Here is a 25,803-nt window from a genome sequence, read left to right as displayed (position 1 = left end):
TTTTCCCTCGGTACCCTGTCATATGCTTTCTCTAGATCTACAAAACATAAACACAACTGCCTATTCCTCTCGTAGCATTTTTCAATTACCTGGTGCATACTGAAAATCTGATCCCGACAGCCTCTCTGTGGTCTGAAACCACACTGGTTTTCATCCAACTTCCTCTCAACGACTGATCGCACCCTCCCTTCCAAGATGCCAGTGAATACTTTGCCTGGTATACTAATCAATGAGATACCTTGATAGCTGTTGCAATCCTTCCTGTTCCCTTGCTTATAGATAGGTGCAATTACTGCTTTTGTCCAATCTGAAGGTACCTTACCAACACTCCACGCTAATTTTACTACTCCATGAAGCCATTTCATCCCTGCCTTCCCACTATACTTCACCATTTCAGGTCTAATTTCATCTATTCCTGCTACCTTATGACAATGGAGTTTATTTACCATCCTTTCCACTTCCTCAAGCATAATTTCACCAACATCATTTTCCTCCTCCCCATGAGCTTGACTGTTTGCAACACCACCATGACGATTTCCTTTTACATTGAGAAGATGTTCGAAATATTCCCTCCACCTCTCCAGTGATTCCCTGGGATCTATTATCAGTTCACCTGAATTACTCAAAACACTGTTTATTTCCTTTTTCCCTCCCTTCCTAAGATTCTTTATTACTGTCCAGAAAGGTTTCCCTGCTGCTTGACCTAGCCTTTCCAGGTTATTACCAAAATCTTCCCATGACTTCTTTTTGGATTCAACAACTATTTGTTTCGCTCTGTTTCTTTCATGTACATACCAATCCCTATCTGCCTCGGCCCTTGTTTGGAGCCATTTCTGATAAGCCTTCTTTTTACGTTTACAGGCTGCTCTCACTTCATCATTCCACCAAGATGTTCGCCTTTTCCCATCTTTACACACAGTTGTTCCTAGGCATTCCCTTGCTGTTTCTACTACAGCATCCCTGTATGCCACCCATTCACATTCTATATCCTGAACCTGCTTACTGTCTACTGTTCGAAACTTCTCACTAATCATATCCATGTACTTCTGTCTAATTTCCTCGTCCTGGAGATTTTCTACCCTTATTCGTTTGCAGACAGATTTCACTTTCTCTACCTTAGGCCTAGAGATACTTAGTTCACTACAGATCAGATAGTGGTCTGTATCTTCGAAAAATCCGCGAAAAACTCGTACATTACTAACAGATTTCCTGAATTCAAAGTCTGTTAAGATATAGTCTATTATGGATCTGGTACCCCTAGCCTCCCATGTGTAGCGGTGAATAGCCTTATGCTTGAAGAATGTATTCGTAACAGCTAAACCCATACTAGCACAGAAGTCCAGCAAACGCTTCCCATTCCCATTACCTTCCATATCTTCCCCACATTTACCAATCACCCTTTCGTATCCTTCAGTTCTATTCCCAACTCTCGCATTGAAATCGCCCATTAGCACTATTCTATCGTTGTTGTTGTTGACCCTGACCATGATGTCACTCAATGCTTCATAAAACTTGTCAACTTCATCCTCATCTGCACCCTCACATGGTGAATACACGGACACAATTCTTGTCCTAATTCCTCCCACTGACAAATCTACCCACATCATTCGCTCATTTACGTGCCTAACAGAAACTATGTTGCGTGCAATGGTATTCCTGATAAAGAGCCCTACCCCAGACTCTGCCCTTCCCTTTCTAACACCCGTCAAGTACACTAAATAATCTCCTATCTCTTCCTCATTATCTCCCCTTACCCGAATATCACTTACTCCTAGCACATCCAGATGCATCCTCTTTGCTGACTCAGCCAGTTCTACCTCCTTTCTTCCATAAGCCCCATTAATATTGATAGCTCCCCATCGAATTCCATTTTGTTCGCCAAGTTGTTTCCAAGGAGTCCCTCTCCTGTCAAATGGGAGTGGGACTCCATTACTCCCATAGGTCCAAGGCTTGCTTAAAGTGTTCTGAGCTCGGTAAATTCATGAAGCAGGATGCTGCCCTACTTGCACATAGTCCAAGTGAGGATCTCTCCTCTAACGGGTTATGGACCACCGGTGAATTGTATAGTCCTAGCCGCCTGAGCACAAGGAGGGCCACGACTCAGAATATGTCCGAGATGCCCACTCCCGTTCCATAGCAACTGGTATCCCGACTCTCAGGACCATTTACTAGGCCACTCAGCCGTTGCCCATGGTTCACAAACTAGGACGTGACTACAGTAACCCACAAACATGAACCAGTTGCATTAACTGAAAAAACCAGACTTTATTAACACAAACGCAAGAAGATCCTTCTTGAAGAGAGTTTTATAAAGATCTGTGTGACCGGGTGAGTTGGCCATGCGGTCAGGGGCATACAACTGTGAGCTTGCATCCGGGAGATAGTGGGTTCGAATCCCACTGTTGGCAGCCCTGAAGATGGTTTTCTGTGTGGTTTCCCATTTTCACACCAGACAAATGGTGGGGATGTACCTGGCCATGGGTGCTTCCTTCCAACACCTAGGCCTTTCCTATCCCATCGTCGCCATAAGACCTATCTATGTCGGTGAGACGTAAAGCAACTAGCAAAAAAAAATAAAAATCTGTATGAAGCCACGATCACAGGAGACATACCACAGAACAAAGTTCAGGTGTCAAAATACAATGCTTTTCTCTAAAAATACTCCTGCCACCAAGTTATTAACGAATCTACACTTTGCAAAGGATATCATGATTCCTGCTATGATAATGCTGTGGAGCCCATTAGAACAGAAAAGGCTCTTCTTACATCTGGACTGCTGTGGATGAAACCCCAGATGTTTTCCCACCTCATCCATTTCAATACTACTTACTATGTTTCAGAAGAAGTATGAAGTCACTTCTCTTGAGCCAATGAAGTTGTTTCTTCAACTAGAAGGTGTTAGTGAAGGTGCTGTTACATGAGCAGGCTTACCACAAGCAACTACCATAAGACACACTTTCTCCACAACCCAAATTAACGCAATGAGGCAGTTTGATAGAGTCAGTTAATTTTTACATTCAACACCATTAAGATATTAAGACTAATGTTGACTCTAACCCTCCTCAGTCAGCCAGCGAGAGATACACAAATCTCCCTGAATCCTAAAACTGCTTGTGATGCTGCGTATCATCAAATCTGACATGACTGCGTTCCTAAAAAATATTGAAAAGTTGGTAACTTGAGGACCATTGCTCATGGAATCGATGGACATCATCCGTGACATGAAACAATAATTTAATGCTGTTGACAGGTCAGTACGTCTAAAATTCATGAACAACTTTTCAGTCATTTCTTGAGAGAAATCCGGGTTAAAACAGTTTTGTTTATTTTTAGCCAGATCCTCAATGGGGAGCTGTGAGAACTGCCAAAAGACATCACTCCCAGTTGCATCCATTTACTTAAGTGTGCACCAGTGAGGACCTGCAATGGTTAGCAATCATTTTCAGTGTACAAGTATACACTTTATGATCGCACCCAAATCTGACTTCAGAGAATATGGAGACTGACTGACATTTGTCCCACAATTTAATGTGACAATTATTTACATTTTGATTTTTACCTTTCATGCTTAATAAAAGCATTCTTGAAACATTCTTGTAATTTTGATATTACTGCACATATTTTCAGACCTTTTGTTGCATATTTATGTACATATTTTGCAAATTAACAGTACATAAAATTCCAGACTGATCATGAAAAGTATCGCCTGCAATCTGACACACAACTTTTTCTGGGAAAAAAAGTAACATACCTGCTTTTTTAAAGCCCGATACAGAAGTGTCTCGTTAATCCGAACTAATTGGGACCGGAGTCTGTTTGGATTACGAAATTTTCGGATTACATGTAATTAATCTCATAATAGAACCGTACTGAGGACAATATATTAAAATTATAAAATCCTTTTATTAACAACCACCTACTCAATACAATACATTACTCATTGAATTATAAAATAATCATGAGGTGTCTTAAATAATAGAACATGTTTCGTTCGACATAGCGAACATCATCAGCCGTTAATTTACAAAGATTAGGTCAGGGCCCTGAGCTGAAATGATAAAAAATGTTAAAAGAGTGACAATGCCGTAATGAAAAGTAAAATGATAACATTAGACTTGAAATTATAACAATATGTACAGATTAACAGCAAGTATTTGTAGTGGAATACATTTTTTTTCAAGATGGCGTCAGCGAAGGATGTAAGTGAAGATAGCTCCCGGTTCTCTTGCGAAATAATCGGGAATAAGTGTGGTATAAACAAGAAGCGAGTGAAGAATGGTATCCAGTGTGAAAAGTGTTTAATTTGGTACCATTTTGAGTGTATATGTAGTGCTGGTTTTGCTAAAAATGAAGATACTTGGACCTGTGTTAGCTGTGGCGAGAGCAATTTGAATAGCGGTAACGAACCTAGGTCTACAACGGTCAACGAATCGCTGGCGTCTCATTCCTTGGAGAATGGAGGTAATGATAATGTACTTGTAATTCTCTCTTTATTGCAACAGGATTTACAAGCATTAAAAGCGGAGAATGAGATTTTAAAGGAGAAGGTACGTTTACTGGAATCGAAAGTACCGGTACCAGTAAACACTCAGAACACGGGTGGCTCCGTGAATTCTAGCGCGTGGTGTCAAGTTGCTTCAGATTCTAGGAGGAAAAGAGTACAGTTAAATAAGGACAACTTTGTAATTGACACTAAAAATAGATTTTCAGCCCTGAGGGAAGTAAGCGATACGCAAGGTATCCGCACGGGAAGGAGTCAGACGTGCACAGTGCACCGGCGAAAGTGTCGAACATTCTCATATTTGGTGATAGCCAGGCGAGGGGAATTGCGGAGAAAATGAACAATAAAGATGTTGCAGCATCGGCTGCATGGGCGCCCGCAGGATCTTTTCCAGGGGGGGGGGGGGGCACATTAACAATTTTCTTGAATATAAAAACCAATATAACGTCAGCAACATTAAATTGTTTACAGAAACTTCCAGTTATAACATATGCTAGCTGACTGTCAGTAATTTCAGTTTATGAAATAATCTAGTATGATATTAAACAATTGAACATCAACATCTTTAGAATTCCAGGGGGGGGCAAGTGTCCCCCCTTGCGGGCGCCCATGATCGGCTGTCATCTATCCTGGGGCCCCAATGACGAAGGTATTGGAAAACACGGAGCAGGCGGCAAGAAATCTCGGAAATCGTGATACAGTAGTGATCATCGGCGGGACGAACGACGTAGCTCACAACGACGCTAAGAATATCATTTCTGAACTTAAATGTACACTAGATAAGCTGACTCACACTAACATCTTTGTAGTGAACGTGCCCCACAGGCATGATTTGATTAGACTCGTGTGTGAACATTGAAGTGGACAAAGTTAATACAGATATGGTTAAAATTTGTAAACATTTTCGCAATACACAGGTAATTGATAGCAGCAGTTTCGAGAGACACTGTTACACAAAGCATGGCCTTCATCTCAACAATTCAGGTAAACAAAAGATAGCAAATATTATTCTAGATTTTATTAATCTTAAGATATGTACTGTAAAAAAGACAACTCCCTTGAGTTATAATACTGACCAGGAAAACTAATAGAAAGAGCCAGCCGTACTTCAAGCTGGCTCAGCCAACTAGAAAATGAAACTCAGGAAAGTAAGGAATTTCAAGTTAACCAATTGCAACAGTCAAGTTTTAGGGAGGAAGGGGGTCTGAGATTGCTCTTGGTAAACTGTCAGAGTGTAGTAAATAAACAATTAAAATTCGGTACATTGATGGAATCTTATGAGAATGATGTGGTGATAGGAGTGGAATCGTGGTTGAGAGAAGGGGTGGGCAACAGAGAAGTATTTCCAGAAGGGTACACAGTCTATCGTAGAGGCCGAGGAGATAAAAAGGGAGGGGGGGTGTGTTTATTCTGGTGAAGGAAACTTATTGTTCACATGAATGGTTTACCGATGAAAGGGATGAAATATTAGGGATAAAATTAATTTGTGATAATATGATGGAGGTGGGAATTATAGGAACATACAGGCCAGGAAGAGAGGAAAGGGACGTGGAAATATTTGAGAAAATAATAGATTATACTCATAAAAACAATAATAATGATGTGGTAATAATTGGGGGAGATCTAAACTTGCCTGAAGTTGAATGGAATGGAGCTACAAGTGAAGCCCATGAACAGAAACTGGCAAATAAGTTAATTTGGGAGGGAGGATTTACACAAGTAGTACAAGAACCAACTCGTCTCAATAACTTACTAGATGTATTCTTGGTTAAACCAAGGGAAATTGTTGATAAAACTGAGGTAATTGAAGGAATAGGTGACCATAAGGCTGTAATAATGGATGTAAGACTGGTACCAAAAAGGCTTAATAAGAGGGTCACACAAGACAAGAAATTGTACAGAAAAACTAAAGTTGATGAATTTGGGACTTACCTTAAACCACAATTCAGTTGTTGGATAAGTGAAGGAAGTAATGTGGATACACTTTGGACTAAATTCAAAGGAATCATTTGGGAAGGAGAGAAGAGATTTGTACCTGTTAAGAAGGGTAAAATGACCTCAGACCCTGTTTATTATACAAGGGAAATAAGAAAATTAAAAAGAAAATGTAGAATAGTAAACAGGAAAATCAAAGATGGTAGGGAGAGTAGAAAAACTAGAAAACAGCTAATGAGGGAACTGAATAGAGTGAAAAAGGAAGCAAAAGATAATTATATGAATGGCATTCTTCAAGAGCATAATGACCACAAAGGGAAATGGAAAAAGCTGTATTCATATATCAGGAATCAAAAAGGAAAAGGAATCCAAATTCCTACAATGGTGGCAGAAGGGGGTGAACACTATTTAACAGATACTGAGACAGCAAACCTCTTTAGTAGGGAATTCCGAGATTCAGTAGAAGATTGTCAGGACTTGGAAACCGTAACAGAAGATAGAGAGGGAGAGACACAGAGGGAAACAAGAAGCTTCTCATTCACAAATGAAGATATTTTCAGAGAAATGAAACTGCTTCAGCAAGGAAAAGCAACAGGAAGTGATCAAATTACTGGGGAGGTATTAAAGACAATGGGGTGGTACATAGTGCCTTACTTAAAATTTCTCTTTGACTATGTCATAAATAATAGTGTAATACCAAAGGAATGGAAGGAATCTATAATAATACCAATTTATACAGGAAAGGGTGATAAAAGGAAACCAGAAAACTACAGACCAATCAGCCTGACCAGTATAGTTTGTAAAGTACTGGAGAGTTTAATATAAAAGTACATCAGAGGGATATGTGATGATAAAAATCGGTTCATGAGGAGCCAGTATGGATTTAGAAAGAAATTTTCTTGTGAGGCACAACTGGTGGGATTTCAGCAGGACATATCAGATCAATTGGATTCAGAAGGCCAGTTAGATTGCATAGCCATAGATCTTTCCAAAGCCTTTGGTAGAGTGGAACATGGAATATTATTAAAGAAATTGGAAGGAATAGGACTGGACGTAAGGGTTACACGTTGGGTGAAAACATTTCTAAATTCAAGGGTTCAGAAAGTCAAAGTAGGAAATAACGTATCGCAGGAAGAGAAAGTTTGGAAGGGAATTGCACAGGGTAGTATAATCGGTCCATTACTTTTCCTAATATACGTAAATGATTTAGGGAATAATATAACATCAAAAATAAGGTTGTATGCAGATGACATAATTGTTTATAGGGAAATAAATACCATTGAGGATTGTTCACAATTTCAAAGGGACCTTGAGAGTATCCAACAATGGGTTGAAGAGAATAATATGAAGGTTAATGGAGGCAAATCAACTATTACAACATTTACAAACAGGAGTTTTAAAACTGAATTTGAATATACTTTGGATGGGGTAGTTATCCCGAAAGATGGCAAGTGCATATACTTAGGTGTAAAATTTGAAAGCAATTTGCACTGGAACGGTCATGTGGATGACATTGTTGGGAAAGCATACAGATCATTACCTGTCATTATGAGGCTACTTAAAGGGTGCAACAAAGAATTAAAAGAGAAAAGTTACCTAAGTATGGTTCGTCCATTATTGGAATATGCAAACAGTGTTTGGGATCCTCACCAAGAATACCTAATAAAAGAAATAGACAGTGTGCAGAGGAAAGCAGCAAGGTTTGTAACAGGGGATTTCAGGAGAAAGAGTAGTGTATCAGAAATGTTAAAGGAACTAGGGTGGGAAACTAAGTAAGAGAAGGGAGAAAACTAGACTTATAGGGTTATATAGAGCCTATACAGGAGAAGCAGCATGGGGAGATATCCGTGAGAGGCTTCAGTTGGAAAATAATTATATCGGCAGGACTGACCACAAATGTAAAATTAGAAGAAATTTTAGTAGAAGCGATTGGGGTAAATTTTCATTCATTGGGAAGGGTGTAAAGGAGTGGAACAGTTTACCAGGGGTAGTGTTTGATCCTTTTCCAAAATCTGTACAGATATTCAAGAAGAGAATAAACAGCAACAGAGAAAATAAATGAAATGTTAGAGGGCATTCGACCAGTGCAGGTTAATGTAAATAAAAAATGTGTGTGAATAAATTAATTCCATCCCCTAGTCTAAGGAGTTTGGACAGCCAAAGTAGGGGACTGCCTGTAGGGGTGAAGTACAGTGGGGACTTCGAGGGCCCTGGGACCGCTACGGTAGCTGTGAAGGCCCTTCAGGAACTCTGAAAAGTGGTGGCAAAAGGGGCTCTGGTTAAGACGCAGCAGGTCGTTATGCTACTTAGGTTCCAGAATGGGTAAAGGAAAAAAGAAAAAAGTAAATAAATGCAATGTAAATTTTAATCTTATACCAGTTGTACAGTATCATTTGAAGTAATTCCACATACTGTATATCAGTTGACTATGTTTGTAAGTAGTACAGGAGATATTATTAGTAGAATTTTGTAAACAATATAAATTTACTAAGGATGAGCTGTGTGTTTAATAGAAAAAATTGTTAGCGTACATTGTATAATATTGTATGATAGGAAAATTTTGTTCTCTTGTTAATTTAATAATTAGTGATTGACAATAATGTATTTTAGTGTACCATTTGCCACCGAGATAGGCACCTCATTTGCAAATAAAGAGATTTTGTTTTGATTTGATTTGATTTGATTTGTAGTCTGTAAAGTTAAAACAATCATGAGGTTGTTAAAGTAAAAAAATAGATATAGTGGACCTTAAAATATATGTCAATGCGTGAAGCGTGGATTAATTATTGATGATGGAGTTCTTTAAATTGAGCAAAAACAAAAGTTGAAATAGAGTTTATTGAATAGTACGAGTCAAACTGAACCAGTTAAAAGGCGCATGGCGACGAAACTAAGGTTGATATGACGTGAACTCCAGTAGTTAGGAATTCTGTAGGAGAGCCAAACACAATGCCAGAAGGAAATACAAGTTGAACTAGTCCGTATTTACACGCTAGCAGTAAAATTAATCGTATACAACACAGGACACCAATGGTGGACTCGTTAAAGAGTAACTATAATCTTGAAAGTAGGGAGAGTTCCAGCAAACCAGAGATGGATGGAGCAGATTATGGCACAATTGGAGTTAGAAATCTGGAATGAAAGAAATCAATAATATTAATGGTCTTCAATTATGGTTAAGGTATGTTGATGACACTTTTTCCATTATAGATACACAGAAAATCGATAGTCACAGTGTGCTAACATCCCTTAATGAGCTTGACAATGATGTCAAATTCACTAAGGAAGACGAGATCAATGGTTCTCTAAACTTTTTGGATTTAAACGTTTCAAGAGAGAATAATAAGTTCATTTTTCAAATATTTAGAAAGCCTTCTTGTGCCCCCATCACTATAAGAAACGATTCCTTACATCCGCAATCTCATAAACAGGCTGCATTTTTTAGTCTTGTCTATAGAGCATTAAAAATCCCGCTGACAACTGAAAATCGCAAAAAAGAACTAAACTATATTAAGGATTTGGCCAGAATTAACGGCTATAATCCCTTAATGATTAATAAAATCATTAACAAGATAAAATTAAAAACCGCAACGAAATTGATTCCGGACAAGCCTAAAAAAACAAAATATGCTCCCTTCACCTACACGAATCCAGGCCTATTTCAAGTTACTAACCCTCTAAAGAAATACAACATTAATATCCCTTATAGAACCCGATATACGAACCATAATATATTCTTCAATTCAAATATAGTTAACATTAATCACAATAAATTCTCGAACTCTGGTATCTATAGGCTTAAATGCACCCATTGTGGATTCTCCTATATCGGACAGACTGGACGTAGCTTTTTGACCAGATACCTTGAACACTACAACGCTTCGAAACATAAAAAGTATTCCGCCATGAGCACCCATATGGAAGAGACTGGCCACAGTTTTACTACAATTGAAAAAGACCTTCAAATCTTGAAATACGTCAATAAAAGTAAACTTATGACAGAGTTTGAGAACATTTACATATTCCTAGACCAGCATTTTAACGGAAATCAAACTTTAAATGATACTTCAGGAATTAAAAGTCCAATAATCGAGAAAATTCCAAACTACTCTCTCTTTTCAATATAAATAACAATAACTTTACGAGAATCTTTAATTATACAACTGTTAATAATACAACAACTACTACTCTACTGCCCTCTCATGCGACACCCCCTCCACGAATACCCGACCCGCCCAAGGAATCGGTCACCCCTCCTCCTCACATGACTCACTCCCCGCCTCTACGTATACATACATACAACACTAGAAGCAGCAATAAGGTTACTCGCCAGTTTGCTTCACGCAGCCAATGCTAGCGAACACCTCACACTAGTCCCAAGGGTAAGCCTCCTTTTTCAATTTTTTTTTTCCCCCCCCGTTACAACATAACTTCATTTTTCCTCCCTTTTCTTTCATTCCAGATTTCTAACTCCAATTGTGCCATAATCTGCTCCATCCATCTCTGGTTTGCTGGAACTCTTCCTACTTTCAAGATTATAGTTACTCTTTAACGAGTCCACCATTGGTGTCCTGCGTTGTATACGATTAATTTTACTGCTAGCGTGTAAATACGGACTAGTTCAACTTGTATTTCCTTCTGGCATTGTGTTTGGCTCTCCTACAGAATTCCTAACTACTGGAGTTCACGTCATATCAACCTTAGTTTCGTCGCCATGCGCCTTTCAACTGGTTCAGTTTGACTCATACCATTCAATAAACTCTATTCCAACTTTTGTTTTTGCTCAATTTAAAGAACTCAATCGTCAATAATTAATCCACGCTTCACGCATTGACATATTTTAAGGTCCACTATATCTATTTTTTTACTTTAACAACCTCATGATTGTTTTAACTTTACAGACTACCATCGTTCAATGTATTCCACTACAAATACTTGCTGTTAATCTGTACATATTGTTATAATTTCAAGTCTAATGTTATCATTTTACCTTTTATTACGGCATTGTCACTCTTTTAACATTTTTTATCATTTCAGCTCAGAGCCCTGACCTAAACTTTGTAAATTAACGGCTGATGATGTTCGCTATGTCGAACGAAACATGTTCCATTATTTAAGACACCTCATGATTATTTTATAATTCAATGAGTAATGTATTGTATTGAGTAGGTGGTTGTTAATAAAAGGATTTTATAATTTTAATTTTCGGATTAACCGGAAAATATTTTCTAATAATGCTATTGTTTTTATGTCCCGCTAACTACTTTTACGGTTTCCGGAGATGCCTAGGTGCCAGGATTTTCTCCCACAGGAGTTCTTTTACGTGCCAGTAAATCTACTTACATGAGGCTGACGTATTTGAGCACCTTCAAATACCACCGGACGGAGCCAGGATCGAACCTTGCCAGGTTGGGGTCAGAAGGCCAGCACCTCAACCGTCTTGAGGAAAATAGTTTCCACAATACAGAACAGTACATACTGTAATCTGAAATGTCCATTCTTTAGCAGTTACATTACTAAATACTGTATAAAATTACAGTAGGGTAGTTAAGAACCCGTAGAGGAGAAAACGACGATGAAAATGACATTAGCGAGTGGATGAAAACCGACTGTCATCAATTACAAACAGACCAAGAAATTGTAGCTATGGTGGAGAAAGAATCTGGAGTTGATGAGGAACAGAGTGACGACGAAGAAGGCCACAATGAACAACTAGTGTCGCATTCAGATGCCGCTGCCGCCTTAGAAATTGCCGTACGCTATATCGAGCAATACTCCGCTGCTACGCCCACTGATGTGATGTTTACAAGACGCTGGTTTAACACTGCATCTTCAAGTAGGTTCCAATCACTACGGCAAAAGAAACTAACAGACTTTGTAAAGATAAAACGACCAGTGATTGATGGTTTATGATGTGTAATTATGTTTACATTCAGTTATTATAGTAAAATATGACTAATAAAATGCAAATAAATCTTCATTCTATGATATGTTCTTTCATTTCATTAAGGAGACCTTTTTAAAAATTGAATATTTCAGTTTGGATTAACTGGACTTTCAGATTAACAGGACTCTAGTGTATTATGTTTTGTATATTATTTCAGCAAAATGCATGCTTGAGGAGACATGAAAATTCTGACTTAAGAACCACAACTCTTGTTTTGTTTTTTTTGTTTTTTTTTGTTAGGGGCTTTACGTCGCACCGACACAGATAGGTCTTATGGCGACGATGGGATAGGAAAGGCCTAGGAATTGGAAGGAAGCGGCCGTGGCCTTAATTAAGGTACAGCCCCAGCATTTGCCTGGTGTGAAAATGGGAAACCACGGAAAACCATCTTCAGGGCTGCCGATAGTGGGATTCGAACCTACTATCTTCCGGATGCAAGCTCACAGCCGCGCGCCTCTACGCGCACGGCCAACTCGCCCGGTACAACTCTTGTTGTTTTGCTTCCAATCATCAAGAACTTCCCTCTAAGCTAATTCGAGGGTACGAAAGAATGTCATGTCGTTGGCAGAGGTGAGTTGCGTTGGCAGGTAAAAGAACGAAGCATATACTGTGTATCTCACACAGCTGGGTACTATGGAGGGAAATAATGGCTGGATAAATTATCACCCCATTTACAACTCTGGACCGGGGGTGAAGCTGATTCCTGCTCGTGGTGCCCCTGCATAGGTACCTGGATTAAAATTCCAGTACTGAACTGAACGTCAGCATTCCAGAAGTATCTACCAGTCAATATGACCCAATCGCTATATTCAGAACGGTCTTTATCAAGACCAACACTAACCATTATATCTGTAAATATTGAAGGTTTATCTCCATCTAAAGAAGGAATATTACACCAGCTTTGTCAAACTTACAAATGTGATATATTATGCCTTCAGGAAACTCACAGGGATGAGCAACTACGGCGACCAAAAATAGCGGGAATGAGACTTGTGGCCGAGATTCCCCACAGACAGTATGGCAGCGCTGTTTTTGCCAAACCAAATTTACAAATTTTGTCTGTTGCAACCACCAATGAAAATCAAATCGAGATAATAACTGTGGAACTCAGTAACTGCACCGTTTCGGGCATCTACAAACCACCAAATGTAGATTTCTCCTTTAAAATTCCAGATAACTACTTCAAGCAAAAGACAAACTTTGTGGTTGGAGACTTCAACAGCCATAACAGTGCATGGGGATATACAGATGATGATAATAATGGAGAAGCTGTATTAGAATGGGCTGATGATTACCAATTACAACTTATTCATGACCCCAAACTACCTCCATCCTTTAACAGCAGTAGATGGCGACGAGGCTTCAACCCAGACCTGATATTTGTGAGTGAACACGTGGCACAGCAATGTGTGAAATCAATGTGCAATCCTATTCCAAATACCCAGCATCGGCCTGTAATGTGTCAACTTTTCTCTGCAATTCAACCAATAAAGGTTCCGTTTCGAAGGAGATATAATTTCAAAAAAGCAGACTGGGAGAAGTTCAGCTCAACCCTTGATAAAATAATATCAGATATCCACCCAACACCAGAGTTTTATGATCAGTTTGTTGAAGCTGTGAAGAAAGCTTCCCGCGCTTCCATACCACGAGGATGCAGAGTTAACTATATACAAGGTCTAACTTCAGACACAGCTGCCCAAATGAACACATATATTTCACTGTTTCAGGAAGATCCACTAAGTGAAGACACTATCTCAGCTGGAAGGAAACTGCTTTCCTCAATTGCAGAGGCAAAGAAAGATGCTTGGATCAAACTTATGGAGGAAACTGACATGTCAAGGGATAGCCGAAAGGCTTGGAAGCTTCTCAAACGACTTAGCAACGATCCAACAAAGGGACCAGTCCATGCAAATGTTACGGCAAACCAAATCGCAAATCAGCTTGCCATCAATGGGAAAACAAATCACCCAATAAGGAAGATGGAACATAATATCCTAAAAAGCGAGGTAATGAAGTCCAGTAACCTATCCCGGCCATTTGAAATAACGGAATTACAGAAAGCGATTCAATGCGCCAAAAATGGAAAAGCGGCAGGATTAGATGATATCACAATAGAACAAATAAAACACTTCAGTTCAACCACACAGGCATGGCTTTTAAAATTCTTCAACAACTGCTTTACTTCCCTAAAAATTCCAAAAATATGGAGAAAATCCAAGGTGATCGCATTTCTGAAACCTGGAAAGGAACCTTCGAACCCTAAAAATTTCAGACCAATCTCCTTACTCTGCCACCTATACAAAATAATGGAAAGAATGCTGCTCAATCGCTTAATGGGAGTAGTAGACCAAGTCCTAATCCCTCAGCAATGTGGCTTCCGCCCAGGAAAGAGTTGCACAGCACAGGTTTTACATCTAACCCAGCATATCGAGGACGGGTTTGAAATGAAGAAGATTACTGGTGTGGCTTTTGTGGACCTCTCAGCCGCCTACGATACAGTAAATCACAGGATATTATTACACAAACTTTATAGAATGATTACAGACATCAAGGTAACCAAGATGATAGCTACTCTCCTGGAAAATCGTCGCTTTTTTGTCGAATTCCAAGGACGCCGAAGCAGATGGAGGAATCAAAGGAATGGACTACCTCAAGGCAGTGTACTGGCTCCTGTTCTTTTCAACATCTACACTAATGACCAGCCATTACCAGAAAATACTAAAAGCTTTATCTATGCCGATGACCTTGCACTTACTACTCAAACTGATACCTTTGATGAAGCAGAGATCTCTTTAACTGCTGCATTAGAAGAGCTAGGTAACTATTATGAGAAAAACCAACTCAAACCAAATCCAGCTAAGACTCAAATCTGTGCGTTTCATCTGCGGCATGCGCAGGCCTCTCAGAAACTCAAAGTACTATGGAAGGGGAACTTACTGGAACACTGCTTTACGCCAAAGTACCTGGGAGTTATGCTGGATCGCACATTAACATATAAGAAACATTGCCAAAACCTGAAACAAAAGATAGCTGCCAGAAACAACATTCTACGAAAGTTATCAGGAACAAGTTGGGGAACACAACCACAAACAATTAGAACATCAGCTCTAGCTCTATGCTATTCTGCAGGAGAATATGCCTCCCCAGTTTGGTACAGGTCAGCTCATACGAAGCAGGTCGACATAGCTTTAAACGAAAGCTGCAGGATCATCACTGGATGTTTGAAACCTACACCCATTGAGAAGGTCCAACTTTTAGCTGGTATTGCTCCCGGTGAGATTCGTAGGGAGGTAGCAGCTAACAAAGAAAGGCTCCAGGCATCTTCTTCAGAAGCACATCCTCTCTATGGATACCAACCAGCCACACAGAGGCTAAAATCTAGGAAAAGTTTTCTCCGCACATCAGTCAACCTTGAGGGGAAAGCAGAGAATGCTAGAGTCACAATGTGGAAAGAAAGAATCCACCACCTTTCCAACTGGATAGAGCCAAAGGAAAGTCTTCCATGTGGACACCAGGAGAAGTGGACAGTATGGAAAGCCCTTAACAGACTCCGTACAGAAGTCGGCAGAACCAAAGTAAACTTGCGGAAGTGGGGCTTCTCAAGTGATTCATCACTTTGTGATTGCGGAGAGCAGCAGACGATCCAACATCTATGTCAGTGTGTTTTATGTCCTTCAATGTGCACTATGAAAGACTTGATTGCAGCCTCCCCCAACGCTATTGACGTCGCCCAATACTGGGCAAGCATCATCTAGCTCTTGAATATTGTTGCTCTATCTGTGATTGTATAATAGACTTGTATATTTGTATAGTAGAAATGTAGATGTTGCTTTTTGTTAAATATCTATAAGTTGATACTTCTGACACGAATAAAGAAAGAAAGAACTCTGGACCATTGAGCCTACGTGGTATTTTACTTTTTTTTGCATCGCACTGACAGATATGTCTTATGGTGACGATGGGATAGGAAAGGCTAGGAATTGGAAGGAAGCGGCCGTGGCAGCCCTGGCATTTGCCTGGTGTGAAAATGGGAAACCACAGAGCCTACGTGGGGCAGTAGGATATCAATGAACCATGCTTCAAACATACACATGTCAACCAACCACTCAAATTTTGATTTCAACCTTAACCAGCCATGCCCTCGCCCCGCCCACCATCATCCATATGTCAGAGATGGTTACTCTTATAAACTGTGTATGGTAGTTGACATATGTGAGGAGTTATGAAGGCAGATGTATTAAGCCAGCAGTATGTAAAGAAAGTTGGATAGGATAATTTTCAGGTAGAGGTGACTAATACTGGCAAGTACTGAAATTTACCTATGATAAAGATATTCATAAACATTATACAAGAGCTGAAAACATTTTTTCTTTTTACAAGTTGCTTTACGTCACATCAACACATGTAGATCTCATGGCGACGGTGGGACAGAAAAGGGCTAGGAATGGGAAGGAAGCGGCCGTGGCCTTAATTAAGGTACAGCCCCCGCATTTGCCTGGTGTGAAAATGCGAAACCATGGAAAACCATCTTCAGGGCTGCCGACAGTGGGGTTCAAACCCACTATCTCCCGAATACTGCATACTGGCTGCACTTAAGCGACTGCAGCTATCCAGCTCGGTGATAAGATTTCTGGGAATGTACTAAAAAGATATAGTTCGGATATAGTACCATACCTGAAGTACTTATCTGATTAGGCCTACTGTTTGCAAGAAGGAGATATACCAAATAAATGGGGAATAGTTATAGTAGCCCTAGCATACAAAGAAAAGGATGATCAACATAAAGCAGATAATTACAGGCCAGTCAGCTTGATATGTATTGCATGTAAGCTCTGGGATTCCATTCTTTATCATTATATTCGAGATACTGAGCTCGATGGCTACAGTCGCTTAAGTGCAGCCAGTATTCAGGAGAGAGTGGGTTCAAACCCCGCCGTCAGCAGCCCTGAAGATGGTTTTCCGTGGTTTCCCATTTTCACACCAGGTGAATGCTGGGGCTGTATCTTAATTAAGGCCACAACCAATTCCTTCCCACTCCTAACCCTTTCCTGTCCCATCGTCACCTAAGACCTATCTGTGTCGGTGCGATGTGAAGCAACTTGTAATAAATAAAGATAAAATACGTATATTAGACAAGTTTGTGAAATTACCAAGTGATTTGATAGTAGGCAGATCAGGTTTAAAGAATATTATTCCTGTGAGGCTCAAGTTGTAAGATTCCAGCAAGATATAGCAGATATTTTAGATTCAGGAGGTCAAATGGACTGTGCCATTATTGATCTATCCAAGGCCTTTGACAGGATAGATCACAGGAGATTGATGAATATGAGGGCTATTGGATTAGACAACAGAGTGACTGAACAGGTGGCTTATTTCAAGAAAATAGAACTCTGAGAATTAGAGTAAATGAAGCATTATCTGATTCACAAATGATTAAGAGGGAAGTCCAGTATTATTGGACCTCTGTATTTCCTTATACATAAATCAGGGATTTCTAACTAGCAAGGTCTTGAGGGCAACATTGAAAACCTTAGGCATGATTGTGGGCTACACTTTAATCATAGACCAATTTTCTTAAAATTACGCAAATAGAATAGAGGTACCGTTTTGAAATAATATGCGTAGTTCAAATGAAACCAAGGTTTTATCGTATTCACTGTTTAAAACATTATTTTGTAATTGCATAAAAGAGTGAAATTAAAAATGAACTATTATAAGCAAAATAATTGAGTTCAGAAGAAGGGCACTCAACAATGTTTTTATTTGAATTAATATATGACAAACAAAAAAAGGGAAAAAATAATATAATGATAAACTAAAATTAATAATTTGGTTAAAACAAAACTTCAAAAAGGAGAATTTAGTGGTAGTATTGTGGTTAATCAGCTGCATCTACCAATGAACGAATGTCCACCTCCAGCTCTGTTGTTGCTAATCTCGTAAGGTGGAGCAAGGAAGAATCAGCAAGTCTACTTCTGTACTCATTTTTAATTAATTTCATAGAAAGAAAAAAAGTACTTTTACATATGCACGTGCTCCTAAACACTGAAGTCATTTTAAGTCTATTGTCTTAACCTTGGATATTTTTTGTTGAGCAGAAGTTTAAAAAAAAAAAAAATTATGATCCTTTTTCTTGTCTGGTCCAAACAAGAAGATCTTTGTTTGTTGTGGAGAGAACATTCATATTCAGTTGCAAGAGCCTAAAATCCCAGCAATTTACTTCCAAAAGTACTTCCCTGAAAATTTCTTCGAAAGTGCAGCACTGTGTACCAGCCAGTACTACCAACAAGAGAAAATTGAAGAACTGAAACTGCCTCCTACACCCCTAGAAATTGAAATACTTTTTTGGAATTCATTGTACGCTTGGTTGCTTAAAATTTCCTTTGGCAAGGCTAGCATGGAGTTCAAAATTTGGAATGGATTTCACAGCCATTTTTATACTGGTTAAGGCCTAACACTGACCTTTGTGAGGAGGAGGAGTGGTGGTGGTGGTGGTGACTGTGGTTATTGTTTTAAGAGGAAGTTTAATTGAGCAACCATCCTCTGACATTTGTGAGAACTCATTTCCCCCCCAAGTTCAGATTTAAATTTTTTTTAAACCATTCAAATATTCTCTATTTAGGACGAGAATTAATTCGTTCTCACTCGGGTCTGTACTTAATGGGTATGAAAATTAATTAACTTTTTCAACAAGCTATGAAATATTTTTGTAAATTTTCTTCATCTCTCGGGGGGGGGGGGGGGAGGGGAATTGATACAGTTTTCACAGTTCCGCAAAATGTGGCCTCGCAACCTCATGCAGCCCACGAGCTGCCTGTTGGAAACCCAATATAAATTATAAAGAGTAAAATCTGGAATTGAAGAAGAGGCCTTTTGCAGATGATTTTATATTGTATGGAGTAATAAATAAGTTAAAGGATTGTGAGCACCTGCAAAAAGACCTTAACAAAGATGTAAGATTGATAGCAGCCAGTGGTAAGATGGTAAATGGGCTAAAAAGTCAGGTTGTTTCACCAAGAACAGAAGTTTTAATTACTGTGTTTATGAGGTGACAGTAACTCATGGAAATTACTGTAAGTACTTAGGTGTTAATATTGTTAATGTAAAGAAATATCTTCATTGGTGTAATGACAAACAGATTTATAAATAAAGGTTACAGATCTCTTCATATGGTTATGAGAGTACTTAGGGGTTGCAGTAAGGTTGTAAAAGGAGAGGGTGTACAAGTCACTGGTAAGACCCCAAAAATATGGTTCTAGTATATTGGACCCTCACAGGCCGGTTGTCGGTAAATCATCTTTCCATTATCCCTATCCTGTTTAGATAGCTCTGCACAACATTTCTATGTCCCAATCTCTCTAGTGAGATCCTATTTCACACACATCAATAGCCCTTCCACTAAAATTTTATCTTCTTCCCTACTTACAGCAATTTTGCCCCCCCCAACTTTAAATTTGTATTTATTGTTTAGCTTGTCATGTAATGTTGTATCAGGCACAACGTATTTCTCCAATGCCTAACAGATACCCAGTTTCCCCTATTTAATGCCATTTATGGCATTTGTTAGATAAACAGGGTTAAACTGGCATCGACCTCTCTTGTGGTCCAAAGCTGTTGTAGTACTGTTGCGCATCAGATGTTGACAATAACAAATGTTCCTGATATTAATAATAATTATTATTTAAGAAAAGTTATGAATGATCAAATTTACCCCCTCTATGGAATCACCCGATTTTACAATTCAATTTGCAAAAACAAACTGCACCATGAAGGAGCCAATGCAAGGGCATATACGTGGGTAGAGGCACAGGACATGGTAGTATAAAAGAAACATCCAGTTGTTGTAACACACCAAGCATTTATTGCAGCATAACAAACCTCTTGCAGGATGCACTTACAAGGGAACTCCATAAAAACATTCTTACAATATACACCATTCATCACAAGAACAGTGGTCTAGAAATTTTCCATGCAGAACTCAGCAGTTGCTTGCTAGTGCCATTACACAGTGGCTTGTTGTACCTGCGCTGACAAGTATAGCTGTAGTATGAATGCGCCTCTTCAAGTGATCGATTGCAGGTTACACCGTAAACTGCGCACGTTGAAATCATGAGGAGGATTAATCCCATGAATGTCATCACAATGTTAGAGACAAAGATGTAACATGTTAAACACGGAAACACAATTAGAGTCCAGGATATAGAGCTGGCAAATATGTTCCATAGCATAATAATGAAGAAATATAATGGGGCTGACACAGAAATGCATGACGTTGCATAAGACAGATATACTGATTTTTAAGGGGGGCAAAAGTCAGTGGCTCTAGTTGGCTGTTCAAGCAGTACCAGACTTTCATCTCCAGAGAAACAGGAACCATAAAATCAAAGTGAGTATGAACAATCTCCATGAGGCCCAGCGTATTACAAGATACTGACAGCATAATGGAGTACATTTTTTCACCAAGAGAAGAAGTCCCTTCATTACTGTGTTGATGGAGTGAATGTACTTTGTTGGGACAGCTGTCAGTACACCTAGGCATTAATACAAGAGAAAATCTTTATTGGGGTGATCACATTAATGAGGTTGTAAATAAGGGTTACAGATCTCTTTATATAGTTATGAGGGTATTCATGGGTTGTAGTTAAGTACATAAAGGAGAGGGCATATAAGTCACTGGTAAGACCCAAATTAGAGTATGGTTCCAGTATATAGGACCCTCACCAGGATCGCATGATTCAAGAACTGGAAGAGATTCAAACGAAAGCAGCACGATTTGTTCTCGGTGGTTTCAAACAAATGAGTAGCAATATGAAAATGTCAAAATCTTCGTGCTGGGAAGATCTGGGAGTAAGGAGACAAGCTGCTCGACTAAACGGTATATTCTGAGCTGTCAGTGGAGAGATGGCATGGAATGACATTAGAAGACGAATAAGCTTGAGTGGAGTTTTTAAAAGTTGGAATTTAAGAAGACCAACTGGGACAAATATTTGTTCATAGGAACAGGAATTAGAGACTGTAATAATTTACCAAGGGAGAGTTTCAAAAATAATTTCAACTTCTTTGAAATTAACCACTGATAGGGAATCTATCACGTGAGTGGCAACCCTAAATGCAGAACAGTTGTAAATTTTTAAAAAAGATATAAGGAGACCATTACAATCATGACTTCAACTCTTATAGCAAACTAATGAGGCACTGGTAAGTGCATTAGAAATAAAACAAATTAAAATTTTAAATCATGAGACTAGCAAAGGACGAGAAGCAGTTCACTTCAAAGGAAACAGGCTGTCACAATTACAAACTTTAAAAGACCACTTAATGTAGCAATTTGATAGATCAAAGGTGCATGCCACTACAGTTCACTATTGGCATGTGCAAATGTGAGCCACTATACTAGTCACCAGAAATGGTCAGCAGACATATTCTCAATATACACAAAATCACACACACACACACACATATATATATATGGAAGAAAAAAGGGCAACAGAAGATGGAGGGGAAAGGAAAATGTGCACACAAAGAATGGGTAAAAAGGGAAAGGAGGGTAAAATACAATGTTTGTTCCTACCGCTGGCCAAAATTACTCCCTTACATGTTGGGTGGGAGGGTTCAACATCAGTCAGCAAGAAGAGAAATAAATAAAAAGTACAGTAGAACAGGTACAAAAGGAAAGGTGAGAGAAGATCCATAAGAGCAAAATGTCTAATTGGCCCACATGGACCTTTCTTGTATGATAAATATTGGAAGGATATTGCATAATGGCCATTACTGGACTCGGCAATGCAACAACTGGGTTGGGTCCCAGCCATCATAAGCACAGCTTTCTGGGGATGATGCTTTTAGAAGGACAAAATCAGAAATCTTTAATGTTGAAAGCCTACAGTGGCAGTTTCGCACTTTTCAATGAATAAGCTGTAATTCCTGTAGGTATTGAAGAGCTTGTTCCCATAAATCTGAATTATTATTCGGGTCTGAGTCCATGAGACCATGCAACTCCCATTGAAAGGTAAGAGGATTTTGTATTTCTCAACCCAGAAATCATCTTGCGAGAGTCAAAAAAGTTGAATTATTTATACAAAATGTTAGAGTTTAATTTTCTCTAATTCACTATAAGCCTGGATGAACCACCAGGTTTTGCAACCAGACAGGCAGGTGATTCTTAATTAGAGAAGGAGGGGGTAATTATACCTTTAGATAACATGACATCAATTTGTGGACATGATATAGGCTTTTGGGCTTATGCCATGTCAACAAAACAAGGTGAAACACAAACCTTCATTACTGTAGGAGACTTCCTCATGAACAGTCAAGATTTTCTTCTGAAGACGAGGAGCGAAGTTCTCTGCGAAACTTAAAGAATTTCACCTTGTTTTCATGACACGGCATAAGCCCAAAAGCCCATATTATGTCCACAAGTACGGGCCATGAAAGCATGAATGTTAACATTACATCAATATGTTAGTTTAAGATTTTCATTTGAAAAGGGTTAACTTGGTATGGAGGGGAACAAACCATAGTGTTACCCACTAAATCAACGTGGGCCTGGTAATTACAAACTGTACCTAAACATTTAAGAATTAAGTCCGCAAATTCAGCAGTTAATAAGTCATACTTATGGAACTGGTCCTATGTAGCATAAATATGAGATTGAACTTTGCTATATTGTGCAGAATATTCTATAGGATTTATCAAGAGAATAGAAATTGAAGTATCAAAGGCAAAGGTTAGCCTATACATCAAGTTGCCGAGTTGAAAATCTAATGAGTATGACAAAAAAAAGCCATAGCCAAGAATAGCTGGTCTTGCTACATACAGTGTATAAGGCCATGAATATTTATTAATCTTTATAGTAACCTCCACTTTTCCAACAATGCTTAAGGTAATTTGGGCAATCGATTGACAACTAAGTTGAGCAAATTGTATGCAAATCTGAGGACATAGCTGCTTAATAGTACCAAAAACGAATGATTTACCAATGATATCGACGCTCCAGGACCTAACAGAACCACAGTTGGAATACTGGAAATCTGCACCACATGATAATACTAGGAGCAATAAATAGGAACCCTTATTTGACGGTAGTTTTTTCCTCTAAATCAAAAGCTGCTTTCTAACGACAGGGATGAACGTATCCCGGAGTAGGGCAATTTAGGGTGGAAGGTCCAATTCCTTGACAGCAAAAACAAGTCCGAGTTTTGGATGTAGGTGGAATGGAGGATTTAGATGGTGGAATAATAAGACTGGTTCTGTATTGGTTTAAGGCATTACATTGGGCAATATTGTAGAGATGTACAATAGTAGTTCGGAGAGAAAAATGGCTTGACTAATTGTCTAAAGGGAGGGGAAGCATAAAACTGTACAACAGAAATTCTTTCTTGTAGAGTTTCAGAAATTCCAAGTACCACGGAAAAGATTGAAGTAGGGTCCAAGTAGTCATATGTTGATTCATTTGGATGTAGGTGAGGACATATAAATTGAAGGCTCAACTGATGATGTATTTCATGCAGGAGAAAATGATTATGTATTAAAGAGAGAAGTTGTGCCCAAGTGTTGCAAATGTGGATGTTCTGCATCCAAAAATGTCTAAGATGACATGTAGTTTTACGGTACAGCAGGGACATTATTTAGGAATAAGGAGCAAGTTCCATTTTAACAAACTTGCATATAGTAAGCAACCATTGAATCAAAGTTTGAGGATCTAGAGAAGTTAATTGAGGAATTTATTCTATTTTGTTTAAAAGGAAGCTATACTTTCCAGTGTTGACACAGTTTTTGATATTTCACATTTTCATCAGATTGGGTTACAATTTTGTTGATGAAAGCTGTTCAAGTTACGAAAACATAGGGTTCCTAAGAGGACAGAGCCTGCAAGTTTGCACATTATCAGTTAAGAAATATTTTAAGATAAAATATTCAATTTTTTGTTACTTCTTTTGAGCATTTTGTGACCTTTTAGAATTTAGCATTTTGTTTAATAATCCCAAATGGTCTGTATATGGATATAAATATAAAATGCATTGAGTGATGAATATGTATATACCTTAAGCAGTCAAACAGATCTGGATGGTTTTATAACTCTTCTTGTATTTAATTTTCTAAAAAATTATGCACGTACTGCTACGGTACCTATTCTCAGGGGTAAAAGGTGTTTATATTAATCTCAAACTGAAATAAAATACTTGATATGATTACATAAGTAGTTGAACTGCAGAATATGCTTCCTTACTCACTTTTACTTTCTGCTCTATATAGCACTTTTTAAAGCAAACACCCTGATAAAGGTCTAGTTTCATAAAGAACATTGTGGAGAAGTAGATTTCTCTTCATGTTTCTTTGTTCCATCCATTATTGTACTCAGCATAGTTAATTGCAATCTTGAGTGTGCAGTGAGGTGAAATGTGACTTTTGGTTCAATACAATACCGAAGACCATGAACTGTTACTTTATAGAAGTGATGTTGTCAGGAAGTTGCTAAAAGCTTAAATGCTGCTGTTAATATGTGCTGTTCTTAGAATAAACATTCATTACGTAAGTTCTGACGTGAGTACAGTGGAGATCGTGATGTTGGAACACATTCAACACACGAGCACAGCAAAAGGTTAAGGGCTCTTTTTCTGTACCTTAACTCTAGCAGATTCCATGATTTCGCTTTGTGTTTAATTTTATTATAATACTTCTGTGTTTACTCCTTTCCCTCAACGTATCTTTTACCTTAATGGTCTGGAGATGATCATCTCCCCCTAATGACACATTCAAATCTGTAATCTTATTTCATTCTACTTTAATTTTCTCTTTCTTGAATCTCGTTCTTTCTTTGGTACTCAGAAGATACAGGTGTTTAAAGTCACAGGTAGCCTGAAATTTCCTCAAATCTATATGAATTTCATAAGTCAAATGTACAACGAACATTGCTCAGCAGGATGCTTTTCGTCTTCAGAAAAATGATGATATGTCATCAGAATGAATATTATGAATTTTGTTGAGATGTTTTGATGTGGATTTCATTACTCAACCCCTTCGGCTGTGAATGATATAAAGTAAAACTCACCATTATATTAGTCAGTTTACTTTAAATAATACTAATACAATGAATAGATAACTTGATACAATCACACTTACCATACCAACAGCATTCTTGTCAAAGGGGTTCCAAGGCACATTGTCTGGATAATGGCCTAAGACTTTACACTTGTAAGAACGGTCCAAAGGAGTTGAGAGCAATGAGTCACCTGGAACTACAAGAAGTAAAACTGCTTTGACAATGCTTTAAAAGTGAACACATACACATAAACTTGATGAAAAATGTGTACCATAGATTAAAAAAAGGAAAAAGGAAAAGTAGGTCATGAAACATCATCAACATGAATAACCCACATCCATAACTAAGCTAATATACAAAATTTGGAATTGTTTTGAG

At 38.5% G+C, this 25,803-nt stretch overlaps 1 protein-coding gene across 1 annotated transcript in view; it reads right to left on the bottom strand.

Annotated features, from left to right (window-relative positions):
- Positions 1-25,803, bottom strand: part of pns (pinstripe) — a 508,843-nt gene that overhangs the window by 367,670 nt on the left and 115,370 nt on the right. Inside the window, exon 2 of the mRNA XM_067136728.2 lies at positions 25,506-25,621. Coding sequence (XP_066992829.2) covers positions 25,506-25,621 — 116 coding nt within the window. The remainder of the gene's footprint in view (positions 1-25,505; positions 25,622-25,803) is intronic.

This window comes from Anabrus simplex, chromosome 1 (genome assembly GCF_040414725.1).
Source record: "Anabrus simplex isolate iqAnaSimp1 chromosome 1, ASM4041472v1, whole genome shotgun sequence".
In the NCBI taxonomy this organism is placed as follows: Eukaryota; Metazoa; Arthropoda; class Insecta; order Orthoptera; family Tettigoniidae; genus Anabrus; species Anabrus simplex.
Note: the sequence above shows the minus strand (reverse complement) of the source record. Positions and strands in the feature narration are given on the sequence as shown.